The 18,348-nt window shown below is 38.8% G+C and overlaps 2 protein-coding genes across 2 annotated transcripts; one reads left to right on the forward strand and one right to left on the reverse strand.

The window, feature by feature from the left end:
• Positions 1-14,335: 14,335 nt before the first annotated feature.
• On the forward strand, positions 14,336-14,938 carry LOC131436416 (small integral membrane protein 20). The gene is made up of 3 exons (XM_058605135.1): positions 14,336-14,594; positions 14,661-14,717; positions 14,784-14,938. Exons 1-3 carry the CDS (start codon positions 14,474-14,476, stop codon positions 14,834-14,836), a joined length of 231 nt encoding a protein of 76 aa, XP_058461118.1. The 5' UTR covers positions 14,336-14,473; the 3' UTR covers positions 14,837-14,938.
• A 36-nt stretch (positions 14,939-14,974) lies between these two features.
• Positions 14,975-17,744, reverse strand: LOC131436415 (trifunctional enzyme subunit beta, mitochondrial). The gene is made up of 5 exons (XM_058605134.1): positions 17,517-17,744; positions 16,765-16,930; positions 15,790-16,687; positions 15,549-15,722; positions 14,975-15,484 (listed from the first exon to the last, which is right to left on the reverse strand). Exons 1-5 carry the CDS (start codon positions 17,575-17,577, stop codon positions 15,371-15,373), a joined length of 1,413 nt encoding a protein of 470 aa, XP_058461117.1. The 5' UTR covers positions 17,578-17,744; the 3' UTR covers positions 14,975-15,370.
• Between the last annotated feature and the right edge of the window lie 604 nt (positions 17,745-18,348).

Below are 18,348 nucleotides of genomic sequence, written 5' to 3' on the forward strand. Positions count from 1 at the left end.
TTCACACCCTATCGGGGAGACGTCGGCTCGAAAATGCCTTGTTTGATATTCCTTCGCTCTGTTTCTCTAGTGATACATAATGTAAACATAAAGCTTTTTTAGGTCGGCGCGGTTGATGCAAATGGTGCAGAATTGTCCGATGACGGGCCGATCGAAGCGCTACACTGAGAAAAAAGTTATAGTAATCGTAAAATGTTTTTCATGGTCAATTCAACTATACCACAGACTAACAGACATGACAATATGAGTAAATTCTTATAAAAATCATTTTTCGTGATGCACTAGTTCCACCTATATTATACTGCGCGAACTATTTACTATCGTTACACCCCTTGTGTTACGAAAAAGTTTTTTTACTAGTTGGTTTCCCCTCGTTTGTCAACACCGATCAGCTGCTTGCAGGGTTGCCTGATTTTATCGAAATATTTGATAATGAATCGTCACAATAAATTATTGGATTACGTTGATAATATATTTAACTTTTTTAGCGATGTTGGAAGGTAAACATTTATTTTTCTCAACGTTGTTCATCTAGACTATTTTTGATTGTGTTGGTAATTTTCACCCGAAATTAAGTGACGGCAGACCAGAAGCAAGTAAATATTGTAACAAAACGGGTTCGATTTTGTATTGCGTTGTAGAATGAGAAGTAGGCACAATTCTGTATATAGTTTTGGCAATATGTGATTAATCTGTATCCTGCATGAAATTCGCATGGAGGTATACAAATCAATACATTACAGGTAATTCTGTATGAATGGCAACTCGGTTGGTAAATGAAAAAAAATAAACATAGTCTAGATGACAAACACAATGTATTTGATAGGGTAACGTGGCGCCATCATAACATATGCGAGTACTGTCCCAACTAAAGGAATATTCGAAATGACCGTTTATATGGTTAAAAAATCTAATTTGAGTGTCCTGTCTGTTAGTCTGTGACTATACGCTTAAACAGTAGCAACGACCATGATATTAGAATATTCACCATCTATATTGTATAAAGTAATAGATAACAAAGTCAACAACTTGGTCATTTCAGTAAAAACCATTCAAGCGAAGAGGTTGTGTTTCGATTGTACTGGCTCGTGAGTTAACGGCTGCTACCGAGACAATTCTAAGCTTCAGGTAGTTAAACTGCCCATAGCAAACGCAATATTCGGGGCGTTTCCCGACTGGAAAGCTAGCAACGAAGGCCATCCCGTTCATACGCACAGAGGTGTAGAGACACAGAGGTGCGAGAGCATAGAAGTGACGAGTCACAGAGGTGCCATCGCATAAAGGTGCGAAGACGAAGGGGTGCAAAGGCACAGAGGTGCTAAAGCAACCCAGTGCTGATCTACCAGGTACCAGAATTTGTACGCTGCGTAGGATCAAAAGAGACGGCATATATCGCGAGGTGCTACACTGCAAGCATCGCATTTGATCGCCACCAAGAGCAAAAGCACTGTACCTGGGGTCAGGTACAGCAAGTGCAGTGGTGTTCACAACGACGGCAGAGCAACTGAGATAGCAGTAAACGACAGAAGACTGCCAATTGGAAACAGCAAAAGACTGCCAATTGGAAATCGTTGGAAGAGCTTCACGTCGTTCTTCACGATAAAGGAACAGAGACATCAGCTACAAGGTAGATTTAATTTAATTTATTTTTTATTTCTTATATCTGAAATTTTACTAAACATAAGTTTTTATTTTGGTATTATTAATTTACAAAAAAAATTTAATGTAATGGATGATCTCATGGAAGATCATCCGAATCCGATTCCGGATACTAGTAAAAGTTTAAATACTCCGAGGGCTAAACATTATCCACAGGGTACCACTGGGCCATGGATAGTCTATCTTCGAAAAAAAGAAAAGATTTTAAACTTGATGCAAATTACAAAGGATTTGACATCACATTTCTCTGAAGTTAAAGAAATCTGTAAGGTTAATAGAGATAAAATTCGAGTTGTAGTTAACGACTTGAAACAGGCAAACGATATTGTAACCTGTAAATTATTTGCTATTGAATATCGAGTTTACATTCCATCGAAGAAGGTAGAAATTGACGGTGTTGTGACTGAAGCAAGTCTGACAGCAGATGATTTACTTAAAAATGGAGTTGGCCGTTTTAAAAACTCCATGCTTGAGGGAGTTAAGATACTCGAGTGCAAACAATTGTACTCAGCATCTATTGTCGATGGAAAAAAGTCTTATCGTCCCTCAGATTCGTTTCGCGTAACATTTGCCGGATCTGCATTGCCTAGCCATGTCTATATCGATAAAATTCGTCTTCCTGTTCGGCTTTTCGTACCGCATGTTATGAATTGCACGAACTGTAAAAAATTCGGACATACAGCTACTTACTGTAGTAATAAGTCCAAATGTATCAAATGTCAAGGGCCTCATAAGGATAATCTTTGCGATAAAGATGTTGAAAAATGTGTTTATTGTGGGGAAAGCCCTCATGATGATCTTTCAGTGTGCGCTGCATTTAAGCTGCGTAAAGACAAAATGAAGCTTTCTTTAAAAGCACGGTCTAAGCGCACATATGCAGAAATGCTCAAAACGGTCATACATGTCTCCCCTTTGGAAACCGAAAACGGTTTTTCAAATCTTGCGGAGCCAGAGGAATCTGACTCTGACGGAAATAGTGAAGATACCTCGTTTGTCACTCCTCAAGGGTCTGTTAAGAGGAGATTAACAAACCACAAAATACCAAAAAAGACACCTAAAATTATACCTTCAAAAAAAGATCCCCGTGTTAAAGCTAAAAAGCCAAATTTAAAACCAAAAACTGTGCCTCCTGGTTTGTCAAATTCACAAACCAATCCAGGAACTAGCTCAAGAAAAGACAATAATCCAGTGGGCTCCATTTCACATTCACCAACAGGATTACTGAAATTTTCGGAAATTGTAGAATGGATTTTCGCTGCATTCAATATTTCTGAACCTCTAAAGACCATCATAACAGCATTCCTTCCAATAGCTAGAACTTTTTTGAAACAGTTATCAGCTCAATGGCCAGCTCTTTCAGGTTTTGTATCATTTGATGGATAATTTATCATCCGCCGCAAATGATTCAATCACTGTCCTGCAGTGGAATTGTCGAAGCATCATGCCAAAACTTGATTCATTTAAAGTTTCGTTGCATAGTCAAAAATGTGATGTATTTGCTTTGTGCGAAACATGGCTTACATCAAACATAGCCTTAAATTTTAATGACTTTAACATTATACGTCTCGACAGAGACTCCCCGTATGGTGGAGTGCTTTTAGGAATTAAGAAATGTTATTCCTTTTATAGATTAAACATTCCTTCGACTTCTAGTATAGAAGTTGTTGCTTGTCAAATAAACATTAAAGGAAAGGACATTTGCATTGCTTCGGTATATATTCCTCCAAGAGCTCAAGTTGGACAACGACAGCTTAATGAAATTGTCGAAGCCCTTCCTGCTCCACGTTTGATTTTAGGAGATTTCAATTCGCACGGAATGATGTGGGGTTCCGTTTACAATGATAGCAGATCATCTCTAATATATAATATTTGCGACAATTTTAGCATGACGGTACTAAATATGGGTAGCATGACACGGATCCCAAGACCTCCTGCACGTCCAAGTGCATTAGATTTATCTCTTTGTTCGACTTCAATTCGACTAGATTGCACCTGGAAAGTATTTCCTGATTTACATGGTAGCGATCATTTACCAATCATCATCTCAATTAGCAGTAACAAAGGCATTGCTAATTCAGTTAATATTCCATATGATTTGACAAAAAATATTGACTGGATTAAATACCAAAGTAATATTTCAAGTGTCTTAACTTCAATGGAAGAGCTTCCCCCACTTGAAGAATATGACTTCCTCGTTTGTTCGATTCTGGAGGCCGCAGAACAAGCCCAAACCAAACGATTTCTTGGTCCATCGTCTAACAGAAGACCTCCAAATCCTTGGTGGGACAAAGAGTGCTCAGATGCTAAACACGCGAAACAAAATGCTTTCAAGACGTTTTTAAAACGAGGAGGAGGAACTCCTCAGAATTTTGAAAAATTCTTGGTTTTAGAAACCAAGTACAAGAACATACTTCGGGTTAAGAAATGCAGCTATTGGAGACATTTTGTGGAAGGTTTGTCAAGAGAAACCTCAATGAGCACTCTTTGGAATACGGCCAGACGAATGAGGAATCGTAACGTAGGAAATGAGAGTGAGGAGTACTCGAATCGATGGATATTTGATTTTGCGAGGAAAGTTTGTCCAGATTCCGTTCCTACGCATAGCATTGTTAGGGAGTCTTCTTCAAATGATGATTCCATTGATAGCCCCTTTTCAATGATGGAATTTTCCATAGCACTCATGTCTTGTAACAATAACGCTCCTGGATTGGACAGAATTAAATTCAACTTGGTGAAGAATCTGCCCGACCTCGCAAAAAGACGTTTGTTGGAATTGTTCAACAAGTTTCTTGAGCAAAATATTGTTCCACCTGACTGGAGACAAGTGAAAGTTATCGCCATTCAAAAGCCGGGGAAACCAGCTTCCAATCACAACTCATATAGACCCATTGCGATGTTGTCCTGCATCAGAAAATTGTTCGAAAAAATTATTCTACGACGTCTCGACACTTGGGTCGAGACGAACGGTTTGTTGTCAGATACTCAGTTTGGCTTCCGTAGAAATAAAGGGACGAATGATTGCCTTGCATTACTTTCGTCTGACATCCAAATTGCCTTCGCTCAAAAGCAACAAATGGCATCTGTATTTTTAGACATTAAAGGAGCATTTGATTCAGTTTCCATTGATGTTCTTTCAGACAAGCTCCACCAACATGGACTCCCAGCGGTTATAAATAATTATTTGCACAACCTTTTGTCAGAGAAACGCATGCATTTTTCACATGGCGATTTGGCAACAATCAGAATTAGCTACATGGGTCTCCCGCAAGGCTCATGCCTCAGTCCGCTCCTCTATAATTTTTACGTGAATGACATTGACAGCTGTCTAGTAACCCCATGTACACTAAGACAATTGGCAGATGATGGCGTGGTTTCAGTTACTGGATCCAAAGCTATTGATCTGCAAAAACCATTGCAAGATACCTTAGATAAATTGTCCGTTTGGGCTGTTCATCTTGGTATCGAATTCTCTGCGGAGAAAACAGAGCTGGTCGTCTTTTCAAAAAAGCATGATCCCGCGCAACTTCAGCTTCATATGATGGGAAGAATAATCGAACAGGTTTTGACTTTCAAATACCTCGGGGTGTGGTTTGATTCCAAATGCACGTGGGGAGGACACATTAGGTATCTGATAACGAAATGCCAACAAAGAGTAAATTTTCTTCGAACAATAACAGGGTCTTGGTGGGGTGCTCATCCGCAAGATCTAATAAAATTGTATCAGACAACGATACTTTCAGTGATGGAATATGGATGCGTTTGTTTTCGTTCCGCTGCAAATTCTCATATTATCAAACTTGAGCGAATTCAGTACCGTTGTTTGCGAATTGCTTTAGGCTGCATGCATTCGACACATACAATGAGTCTTGAAGTTCTGGCGGGAGTTCTTCCATTAAAAGATCGATTTTGGGAGCTTTCATCACGCCTGCTAATAAGATGTGATGTGCTGAATCCCATGGTAATTAATAATTTCGAACGACTAGTCGAGCTTCGATCTCAAACAAAATTCATGACAGTATATTTTAACCATATGTCACAGGAAATCAACCCTTCAAGATATATTCCTATCCGTGTCAGCCTCCTAAATGTACCTGACTCAACTTTATTTTTCGACACATCCATGCAGCGCGAAGTGCGTGGAATCCCGGACCACCTACGCTCTATGGAAATCCCAAAAATATTTTCAAGTAAGTTCAGGCATATTAACTCTGAGAAAATGTTTTACACGGACGGATCGCGAATGGAAGAAGCGACAGGGTTTGGTATGTTCAACAATAATGTTTCGGCCTCATTCAAGCTTCAAGAACCTGCATCTGTTTATATAGCAGAGTTAGCAGCAGTTCATTATAGCTTGAATGTAATCGTCACATCATCTCCAAACCATTATTTCCTCTTCACAGATAGTCTGAGTGCAATTGAAGCCATTCGCTCAAACGCTGCTGGCAAAAATGAACCGTTTTTCTTGGGTAAAATAAAACAGTGTCTGAACGACATATTGAATAATAATTATCTAATCACAATAGTTTGGGTTCCGGCTCATTGCTCCATTCCAGGCAATGAAAGAGCCGATATTTTAGCCAAACGTGGTGCTATTGAGGGTGAAATTTATGAGAGACCGATTGCTTTCAACGAATTCTATAGCGCGTCTCGCCAAAGAACACTTGCCAGCTGGCAAGCTTCTTGGGATAAAGATGATCTGGGTCGGTGGATGCACTCAATTATTCCTAAAATATCGACAAAGGCATGGTTCAGGGGACTGGATGTGAGTAGAGATTTCATTCGTGTGATGTCCAGACTCATGTCCAATCACTACACGTTAGATGCACATCTCCTTCGAATTGGACTTTCCGAGACTAATCATTGTGCTTGCGGCGAAGGTTACCGCGATATTGACCATGTTGTTTGGACATGCGTGGAGTTTCGTGATGTCAGATCTCAACTAATAAATTCCTTGCGTACCCAAGGTAGACTATCCAATGTCCCAGTTCGCGACATTCTTGCTTGTCGTGACCTTCCATACATGAAACTTCTTTATCATTTCATTAAATCCATTGGAGTTCCAATTTAAATTTTATTTTATGTTAAACTGTTTTCTCTTCCATGAGTTCAACCAATAGCCAACTATAGGATATTGAATATAAGTGGTGAACTGATACAAACAATCCTGAAATAGTTATAAGATCATGTACAAAATAAATGTATTTTATTTAATGTAATTAAAATAGCAACTCGCTTGATAAAAACAGTGTTTAGATTAACTAATGAGTACCAACATACTAATATGATATTCGAAATGTATTAGGTTTAAACTACTATGTATTGTGGATGCCACGGCGAAGAAAAACTTATGTATATTGCCTATGAAATAAACGTATTTATGAAAAAAAAAAAAAAAGTCAACAACTTGACTAGACAATTTGTATTTATGACTTTTATGGCGTGGTCAATATGACAATGGTTGTCATCTTTAAAAAATGAACAAATAGTTAAAATGACAATCAGAAGCGAGGCTAAATTGTTCTTGAACACAATAATTTCGAGAAGCAAAATAGTTATTGCTACCATATAAGTATGTTCTTTGGAACAATACAAGAATGTTAATGAGATTTAATATAAAGTTGGCTAGACGAGTGTGAAGTATGAAAGCACTTTTCATGTTGTTTGCATCAACAGAATATATGTAGGAAACTCATTATCGTATAGTTTTTTTTCAATCGACTATGTATTCCATTTTTGTTGACAACAGTAATAAGCGCATTTACTTCATAATCGGTATATGTAGATTCATTGTAGCGTTGACGTTGACAACAAAATAGTCACTAAATTAGTGATAGTGCTTTATTAACATTGGCTTTGGTATTGTAGGTAAGTAAAGTAAGTCTTGTAGCTTATCTCGCTTCTGTAGTTGAAATTGAATTTTTCAACAATTCGCCGACAATGGCTTTGTTTTTCAGGGAAGTCGCATAATTATGCAAATGCGCGTCTCGTAATCAAATCATTAGTATATTTCGGTCGTAGACAAACGGAATCAAGTGCATCATAAATGAAATAGCAAATCAGGTTGCCTTTCTGTATCCTAATGGCTCGAAGTCGACGTAAATTATAGCAAAATAACGATGGCGGTTGCTGAAAGGGCTGTATGCTGGTTTGCATGTTGACTCGGCTGTTGATTATGTTCGAGCTGCTCCAGGGAAAAACCCTACCGGAAAATCATCTAGCTCCCTGGATCAGCTGCTAATAAATAATGCTTCTCCGCTTCAACGTTGCTTATGAAAATTTCACGAGAGAACGCTGGAATGAGTGGAACAGTTTTGATCCGATGTCACCACTTGAGTTTCCCAGAAGGATTATGTCGATCTGCGGACGTGAAACTCCTTTCAAATGGTTAGTGAAATACGCTGAGTCATCACGGCTAGACTAAATATAACTTTAGTTATTTTTTTAGAATTTGATATTTCTCCCACCTACTTGTATGTACAAGATTCGATGTGGACTCGCTTGAGGGTACCATGCTTGCAAAAAAGGCGATCTGAATTGAGCAAACATCAGCAGTGGAAACAACAGCGGTGCGGTGGCAGTACTACGGATGGTAGCGATTTACACCTCAACATGACTCCACGATGATTTATGTTACTCCGAGGTGTCAATGTAAGCAGCGACGTTATATCAATACTATTGTAAAAAACTATTTGAAAATAAAATAAAAATTACGAAGTATTGGGTTTTGTACAGAAAATTAAATTCATGTACCCTTTGAACATTTGTGCATGGTTTTCTGAGCATCACCATTGTCGTTTCATCCACTATTTTGAGTTTCGAAATAACTAGAAGTGAAATGTTAAAAATACCATGGCTCTGGTTTCAACAAAAAGTACAATGTAAAAATAGATGCCATGGTTACGGTAACCATTCCCATTGTAATAGTTATTCATACAATACGCTGTTCAATATTACTGTTCTAGGGCCGAAACCGAGTATAGTAAAAATTAACTTGACTATTGTTGTAATCATCCGATTTGATAGTCAATTGAAAACCACTATACTCTCATGATCAAATTGACCCTCCCATATAGTAACTGTTACCATAATATTTTTCTGAGTGTACGATCGGCCCCATATCGTGCTCAATCGGTCCGATAATCGGACCGATGATCGGACTTATGCGGGTCTACAAATTTCACTGGGAAGAGGTGGGAAGTACAAGGTGTACTCGAGAGGGTGGACACATCAACTGGGTACATCCGTTAGAGGTTAACTATGAGCATAAATCAAATAAACATAGATTTCTCACTGTACGGTGACACTAACAGCACCTCTAGTGACAAACGGGTGTACTTTTTTCCATTAGCTACTGTGGTTGTGTTAAATGCGCAGGCAACTTTTTGCATGCATTTTAGGAGCATTTACGCACCCATTCTCCACCAGACGGTGCTTTTGGTGTCACGGGTTGCTCAACTACATTACTATTACACTGGGAAATCTATGTTTATTTGATTTATGCTATGAGCGAGTTGGTCATACGCTGCTCTACTCTACGATACAGGCTTCAGTACGCCCGTTAACTCACACACAGAACGAAAGTTTCATTTCAAGTTTCTATCCGTAGTACGTAAGTACATTTTTAATGATGGTCGACGTGTTTCTGATCTTGTTATTTTTTTACAGAAGGAAGGTGCTGTGACCACTAAGTCTGGCTAGACCAAAGCCATTTGCTTCTACCAAATCCGTTTCGGAAAATTTGTCTTTGAATCGAAGGTTAAGCTAAAATTAGTGTACTCATTACGTGTGATGATTGAAAATATTGAACTTACCATGCTTTTCTAAGACCCGACGTTGAAGACCACAAAATTTAAGCTGAATTTCGCTCGACAGATAATCTTTGGTCCCGAAATGTGCAGAACATACGCGTCAGTTCTTTACACTATTGTACTCCAGTCCGCAAAAAAATATACCAGTTTTTTTTCTAATAACCGGGTTCTTCCATGCTTGATGGTATGAAATAGACAGATCAATTCCTCGAATTCGACGATTGAAACATCCCGTAACCAAGGGTGGCAAAAACTCGCTCATAAGATTTGATTTTTTCTATTCATCAGCTCACCACATGATTTACGATGCAATCAGAAAAATGATGGTAAAGATGAAAATCATCGCGAATCTAAATAAACACACTCACCTATACAGAGCACCGCTGACATCAAATTATGATGGTATTGATGGTTCTCAGTTTTGATTTCATAGCTTTTAACTCTCATTCCTAGTTTTAAAAAGTGAATACTGAGTTTGGCATCACCGCATCGCCGAGCTACACCGGTGAGTGTATGCTTAAACCACAGAGCTGCCAACACAACCCAGATTTTCGGTTTTGTTTTTGCTGGTACTCAAAACGAACACGAGCATTAATGTACGAAAACAAATGTCGAACCGTAGTATGATGTATACCATAAACGATTGAATTTCATGTCTCGAGCTAAACACAACTGGATACTGAACTGAATGCGTTTTCCAGCATACGAGAACATGTCCAGAGAAATAGATTGAAATGGCATCGATTCGAACATTGGCCGCCCATGACAACTCTGGTGGGTGGGGAATACAAGCGAGACAGTGTCATAAGAATCTGATTCAATGTGTTGATGTACAAACACATCAAATCACAACTCACAAATCGTCTCTCAGTGGGTTCTAATATTTGATGTGCACTCAGCGCTCATCTGCTGATTGCTTGACACTACGATGTTGAGACGATGTTTTCTCTAAACAAATGATTACCCAGTTACTCAACTCGTTCAGCGATGCTTTTGAAACCGATTTGCAGGTGAGCTGAACTCGGTGATGATGAAGTACTGAGTTGATTATTGCCAGCCCTGCCCGTAACATAACACCGCATTTTACTGTCAATATTTTCGCAAATATAATAAACTCTAAATATTTTCATAAAACCAACTCCCGCAACGTCACTTGTTTATGTTTTTTTTTCTTCACGTCTAACTGTTATTCCGAAATAAAATGTTAACCGCACTAACACATAGAAAAACGCGATCACCAGGGTATTTTACATCGTGAATTGAGTCGTACCCCTCTTAGCAGGCCATTCAATTTTGTTGGTCTTTGATTGAGCGCTTGTTGAACGACATATTGCACGAAAAATTCGTTCAATTTGCTGGAACGGTTTGTTGTTGTTTTTTCTCTTGCAAAAATAGTGTGAAAATTAAGTGTTACCTTTACATAGAAAGAAAATTTGTTGTTGTTCTACGTGAAGTAGAAGTATTGTGCAGGTATGTTTTGTTAGTTTAAACAAATAAGTGGAAAAAAAATCTTCAGGAATTCTGCAGTAAAACTAGTCCAACTCCTCATGTTAAAAATGGCTCAACAATGGACCTCTGTCTGCCAGGTTTGTTAAACGAACAAAATGGCATTCGGTTCAACGGTCTGTTTCAAAATCGGATAACGAAGGTCCCTTGTTGGCCTCCCGTTGAACGATTGATTGGACTTTCATTGGGCCAATGATTCAACGTATTGGACCAATGAAGGATCACCGTTGAACGTTTTTTTCTAAGAGGGACCCATCAGCATTGCCAGTTATACAGAAAACTCTCTAAAATACACTGTCATTCTTACAGTGTAGAGTGACTATAATCAGAGTGGCGACAGCTCTTCGTTTGGAATGACAGCTACCAGTTCCAAACGAGCAAACGACTTGTCAATTCAATGTAAAGCTAATGGAATGTGTTGAATTGTTGCCAACATTACGAATGAGATGTCGTCACTCTGGTTATAGGCACTCTATTACAGTGTATCTCGACAGCGTACCACAGAGATGCCATTTATACAGATTTATCTGTATTATACAGATTTTTAAATACGCATACAGATTTGATACAGAGTACAGATATTATACAGATTTTCTAAATTTTATGCAGATTTATACAGATTTTACAAAAAGTAAGAAAGAAAAATTAAACTATTTCGCCTGAGCTATCTACTCGTTTCTATTTCTTCGCGTTTCGTCTTCGGCTTGTCAGTGCTTAAAGCAGTTCAAATTTAACTGCCATCTCGCGCCTAGCAGATCAATCTATACCGCTAAGCATACGTAAAGTTGGCACTATTTATGCAATCCTCAAATGATATTGTACAAGTGCCATATTATTTCTGACGTCTCAGGCGTGAACGAGTGACGGCTTAATACTGGCCGTCGCAAAATGTGAACATTTAGGGGTTTTGTTGGTTTGTGCAAATAGCACACGGGGACGGGTATAGCGTGATGGGTAAGTCGATGCTTTTCACGCCGCCCGCCTGGGTTCGATTCCCAACCCCGCACATAGAGTCAGAAAGATTTTCTTGCCCGAAGAGGCGAATGACATTAATGTTAAAGCCACTATAGTTGAAACAAAAAAAATAGCACATATTTAGTTTCTATTCTTTCGCGTCAGTGCTTAAGGCAGTTCACAGTTTCTACATGTATAATTTGAAACCAATTTGAACTGATAATAAAGGAAGTCATGGCATCATGAAACTTTGTCAGACTGAGAGTTGTATGACCTGAACTCATTAAGTCAACATTTTCAAACTATTTCATTTCGTCGATGAATTGTAAACGCGAGAATTGAGCAATTTGACGTCTCTGTTACTCACACCGATGCAGAGTGCGCAGATCTATTCATATACGAAATTAGAATGTGTGCGAGCCGAAGTCAAAGTTTGTTGTGGGTTCAATTTTACACTGAGGTAAAACATTTTTGACTCATAATCATACACTGCGAAAAATGCATATAGAATTTCGTAGGCTACAAACTAATGAACCAAGTAGAAGACAGTTCCATTACGTGATATAGAGTTTCATGAACGATTTTATGTCTTTCTCAACTGTTCTCTTGGCATTGCAGTGTTTTTTAGTGCATATATGTCTTCAATAATTGGCACGATGCGGCTCGACAAAATTCTCTGGGTTATTTAGACATACTCACACTAGCATTAACCTTTCAACTGCTGAGAATAGCCACACCAACACATTCGCACGTGGATTGGACTATGACTTAAGAAGATATGAAGAATGAATGTTCATTAAATCTGTTATTCTTTAATCATAACCTATTGAAATAACATCTTCTAGCATTATTTTATTGTGGAAAATTCATTTTATTAGCGAATACTGATAAATACAGATTTTTCCGCAAAGCAATACAGATTTTCTATGAAAATATCTGGCATCTCTGGTTCTGACACAGAATCTGTGTAGCAAAATAGATTTTAAAAAATCTGTGAATATGGTAACTCTGGTCACCTACCAGAGTTGCCAGGTTATTTTTTCGAAAATCTGTCAAAATTCTGATAAAATCTACACGCTCGTTCAATGTTACTCTAAAGTGAGTACAATTTCACTCACTTTCGTTAAAAGTGGAACTACTCTATAGTGAGTAATGCTTGTTTACTCACTTTTGAGTAAATATGGTATTTGTCAAATTCTGAGTAACATTTACTCAGTGCTACAAAAAGGTAAAATTAGCTCGAGTGAGTAAATATTACTCAATAGTATTCGAATAGCGGCCCTTACACGAGCATTAAAAATGTCATTTTTAATGTAACTAAGTAATGATGTATTTCAAATTTGTTAGAAATCTCGTCATTACTGCACCATTACACGTTCATTAATAATTCAGTAATGACATTTTTAATGACTCGTGTAAGGATCGCTAATTGAGTAAGGGATTCGAATAAGGAATTCTTTGCTTTAAACAAATACTGACTTATTTCTATTAAACGAATGAAGGAAGCCGCTACCTGTTCATCGGTCATTGGAAAGGATCCGTCTGTCTTCCTCCGTTCCGCCTCCGACAAAGGGAAAAGTTCCGCCTCCGACAAAGGGAAAAGTTCAGTGAACGTATATTTTCACACAACGTTTTCAAAGCTCTGTGAGTTAAACTTGTCAATTTAGAAACTGAGTCTAAGTTACTCATTCTTCTAATGCCCCGTTTACACTTCTGCTGGCTGCCAGCATGCTGGTGTCAGTGTACTGCCCTCTTAGGAAAAAACGTTCAACTGTGGTCCAATGATCCAAAGTATTAGACCAACGAAGGACCACCGTTGAACGTTTTTTTCCTAAGAGGGCAGTACACTGACACCAGCATGCTGGCAACCAGCAGAAGTGTAAACGGGGCATAAATCAATATTACTCACTTTTTGACATTTGAACTTAATAAGCAAAAGTGAGTACAAATTACTCACTTGAGAGTAACATTGAATGAGCGTGTAGGAAAATTTGGAAAATTTGGCAAATCTGGCAAAAGATCTGGTTACTTTGAGTGTCTGTCGAAGTGAGAAATATCTGGCATTTGCCAGACAAATCTGGCAACCTGGCAACGCTGGTTACTACTGTCCAGAGATGCCAGGTCTGCAGATTTGTCTATAAATCTGCAGATTTGGAGTATAGTGCTGCAGACATTTTTTGTTGTGCAGATTTCTCGCAGACTTTTGCAGAATTTTGAAATTCTCGCAGACTTTCGTCTATATTTACAGACTTTTGAAATTTCCGCGACCCTTTTTTTTTGCCGCCAAGTCAGTTTTGCGTGTCATACTTTATAGAGAAATTGCTGCCAGCAAGACGTACTTGCTGACTGCAGTTTTTTTCTCAGATTTACAGACCCTGTCTGCAGATATTTGAAATTTTTACCTGGCATCTTTGCTACTGTCATAATCAGGTGGACTCGATCTTGTTTTAGAATCATCGTATTTGCGTAACAGTTTTGAATTTGTTTGAAACATTTCCCAGTTAATCAGGTTTGTTTGGTAATAGCATCGGCATTTGAACACGAAAATGGCACCAGTCATACTAAAAGGTCGTAATTATGTTTTGTTTATCGGAGGAATCGTGGGTTTGATCGGTTTGGCCTGCTATCCAATTATTATCGACCCGATGCTGAATCCAGAGAAATATAGTATGATAATAACAAGCTAGTACTGCTAGTTGAACTACTGTTTGCTTACTAAAATTTGTTTCACAGAGAAAATTCAGCAGATAACTCGAGCCGGCATACGTCAGGAAGATATTCAACCTGGAAGTTAGTGCTTATTCGAGACTTGAATATTGTATTTCGATTCTAACTTTTAGTTTCAATTATTCACAGACATGCGAGTATGGAGCGATCCATTCAAACCTAGAGAGGATAAGCCAAAATGATCTGTTGAAGTGTTTGTTGTTTTTTGCTGGCAAAGCAGCAGACAATTACTGTGCTATTTGTTTTAAAAAATGTTCAATAAACCAAAACAATTTTAGGCAAAATTTGCAGTTTCATTACACAGAAAAAATTGATGACGGTTAAGTCAGTGCCATAGTTTACTGGTTTTATATTATAAGTTTATTTCGGCCATACAGAAAGTCAATTTTTCTAAAGGTGAACATTTTTTATGAAAAAATAAAACTTGGAACTACATACACAAGTACATTAACAAATCTAGAAATGAAGAAAATAATCAGAAAAGTGATTGTCGTTCTAGTCAATTTGTAATTTAGGTAAGATTCACTGGTATAATACTACACACCAGCTGGTCTTCTTGAATATCTTATAAACTTATCCAACAGTGCTAGAATCTCTTAAACCTTACCACAATCCCGATACATATTCGTACAAAGTTACATTTCATTCGTGCCATACGTAAAACCGTTCGGAAATGAAAGAAAATAACCTATTCTTGATTAACTGTTGCGACTTGCTTACTCGGCATTGGCATCTGGGTGCCTTTCGAGCAGCATAGCAACGCCCTGTCCACCAGCGGCACATGCCGCCACTAATCCGAGCTGACCATTTTCGCGTACAAGTCGGTTAGCCTATTGGAAAGGAACTATTAATAGCGGCAAATCTGTTTATCAAACTATTCCAAAAATAACCTACCGTATGCATGCAAAGTCGCACACCGGTGGCCGCGAATGGATGACCAATCGAAAGTGAACCGCCCCAGTTGTTCCATTTGCTCAGATCTGGAGTGCCAACCTTCTCGCTCAGTCCGAGATAATTTTTACAGAAGTAATCGCAATCAAGTGCCTTCAAATTAGCGATAATTTGACCCTAAGCATAGAACATGAAATTAATTGAATGTACGTTCGTGTCATAGTTTCATTCTTAGAAATCTTACGGCGAACGCTTCGTGAATTTCCCACGAGTCAATATCCTTCAGTGTGAGTCCAGCCTTCTTCAGCAGCTTCGGAATACCATAGGCAGGTCCCAGCAGCAGTTGATCAACGGGATCTTGAGACACATACAGGAAATCCCGTAGGTAAGCCTTAGGACGAAGTCCCAATTGCTTCGCTTTGGCTTCAGTCATGATAAGACAAGCGGATGCACCATCGGTCAAGAAGGAAGCATTCGCTGCCGTGACAGTTCCGTACGGTTTAACGAAAGCTGGCTTTAGTTTAGCCAAAGCTTCCTTGGTTGAAACACGAATTCCATTATCCTTGTCGACGGTTTTGTCCACACCGGCGACCTTGTAGGGAACCAAATCCGTAAAGTATCCTTTTTCCTGAGCTTCTTTAGCCAAAGTATGCGATCTTAACGCATAGTCGTCCTGTTCCTGACGACTTGCCTTGAAGGCGGCCGCCAAACGATCTGCCGAATGACCCATCGTTTCACCAGATGAGAACTCTGCCACGGCCGGCAGCTCAGGAACGAAGAAATCTGGTCGAATAGAAGCCAACAGCTGCAAACGCTGGCCGGCAGTTTTAGCTTTATTGGCCCGCAACATTAGCGAACGCATTTTGCGACTGTGACGAATTGGAACGTCGGACATGAACTCAACACCTCCCGCTACAATCGCGTCGTATGTTCCGGTCGCAATCAATCCTATTCCGGTGGTGATAGCCTGGTTGGAGCTAATGCAAGCCATTGTGACCGTGTGAGCGGGCGTTTTATCACTAAAACCAGCCGCCAGGGCAGCCTCACGGCCAATGTTTGATGTTTTGACCTCTTGAATGACGGTACCGTATACGATGTAGTCGATGATATCTTTGTCGATTTTAGTCTTGCGCAACAGACTCCTATTAAAGAGAGAAATAGTTCAAATGGCTGATGGATTTGTCAATAAATTGATGGATCTGTGTAAAGGATTGCTTACAGCAACGAATGACGTGCCAGTTCATGAGGCATCAGCTTAGAATAGGTAGTTCCGGACATGAGAAACGGAGTCCGCACCCCGTCGACTAGCACTACATTCTTTCCGGTTTTGTCAGGGAGCTTTCTTGGTTCACAAACGACTCCGGTCGTACTGATACTTCGCAGAGCTGTAGATTGAACAGAGCATTAGTTTAGTTTACTTTTCGAATCGAATTAGTCACGTTTTTCTCATTGCATTGAAACGTGATTCTTCTTATAAGCCATTCGAAATGTTTCGATTTCGCCGCTGATAAGATGGAAAATTACATCACATGCAATTGCTACCGAGTATTGTTGGACATAAATGGTTACAATACGACTACTTTCTTCATATGCAATCTAGATTTACCTTATGCAACGGGGTTGAGGGTTAATATTCAAGCCAAACGATAAATCGTGACATAATATATGGCAGTGCCACTAAGCCAGGCACAATCGCTTTGACAGGTATGTGTGTGGTGAGCTGTGAGCTACGGACTGATAATGCAGCTTTGTACGGCTCAAAACAAGTCAAAATGGACTTTGGACTCTACGTTGCGATGAGTCTCACCTTACATGTACGGAGATTCTTGCTTCATTTTTATACTGATCTTTAAACTCAGGAATATAATTTTTACACAAGAACCCCTTGGATAAGAAATTTGCAAGATAACTAAATTTAATCTTCATAACTTTAAAGCATTTAATCTTCGCCATCGAAACTCAATTACTCACCCGTTTTGGTCAGATTTCCGTACAACAGGGAACCGCATTTTGTCAGCTGATATGCCATCATAGACGAATTCGTAAAAAATATCAAAAAACAACAATATAATTATAATAAATCAAAATCACTGGCAAGCACTTTCGATAGCTAATAACGAGACAAAGCTACAATCAATCACGATGACGATCCTATTCGCTGCTGCAACTGAGCCCGTAAAAAGCAGAATGGAAATCAAGAAGATCCAAAAACGAGTCGTGGATGACAATAGGAAAGCTTGATTAAGCTTTCCAATACACGACAATCGGAATCGATTCTTGAACTAAGTAAATTCCAAGTAGATTGCACTGAAAAGGACAATCAGCTGTTTTTACAAAAAGGGGCAAATCTTACAAAAATAAACAAAGCGAGTTTCTCTTTCCTACGAATAAATGCTTCAAAATCCTACAATTTGACCAGCAAATTTGGATTCTACAAAAATATCAATCTTAGTAATACAAAGAACTACAAAGGGCGTGTGTTCCATGCCATCAAACAAGGCGATACTTCATTTGCTAGAAAGAAAGTGCGAAACTATTTATTTTCGTTGTTTTAGATGGTTTCAGAGCGTTTTACTACTGGAAATAGTAAATGGGACGATAAAATTACCCACATTTAGTCTTAGTTGGGAAAACCAGCCAATTTCACGAAAAATGCGCGAGGGCGTAACTTCATAATTCACAAAGAGAGCATAGAAGTAAACAAATCGAAAAAGGGCGAAACTCTTTTTATGTGGCTTTATACAATGGATATAGAGGAAAAGTGGAAAAAATGCATACCTTTTAAAGATAAATCAACAATTCA

Source organism: Malaya genurostris, chromosome 3 (assembly GCF_030247185.1).
Source record: "Malaya genurostris strain Urasoe2022 chromosome 3, Malgen_1.1, whole genome shotgun sequence".
Classification (NCBI taxonomy): domain Eukaryota; kingdom Metazoa; phylum Arthropoda; class Insecta; order Diptera; family Culicidae; genus Malaya; species Malaya genurostris.

Excerpts from the sequence above, each read along its gene's own strand:
- LOC131436416 (XM_058605135.1), top strand. The coding sequence starts at position 14,474 with ATGGCACCAGTCATACTAAAAGGTCGTAATTATGTTTTGTTTATCGGA. Across the intron at positions 14,595-14,660 it reads GCTGAATCCAGAGAAATATA|AGAAAATTCAGCAGATAACT; the intron begins GTATGATAATAA and ends TTTGTTTCACAG. Across the intron at positions 14,718-14,783 it reads GGAAGATATTCAACCTGGAA|ACATGCGAGTATGGAGCGAT; the intron begins GTTAGTGCTTAT and ends AATTATTCACAG.
- LOC131436415 (XM_058605134.1), bottom strand. The coding sequence starts at position 17,577 with ATGATGGCATATCAGCTGACAAAATGCGGTTCCCTGTTGTACGGAAAT. Across the intron at positions 16,688-16,764 it reads CTGGCACGTCATTCGTTGCT|GAGTCTGTTGCGCAAGACTA; the intron begins GTAAGCAATCCT and ends TCTCTTTAATAG. Across the intron at positions 15,723-15,789 it reads AAATTCACGAAGCGTTCGCC|GGTCAAATTATCGCTAATTT; the intron begins GTAAGATTTCTA and ends TTCTATGCTTAG.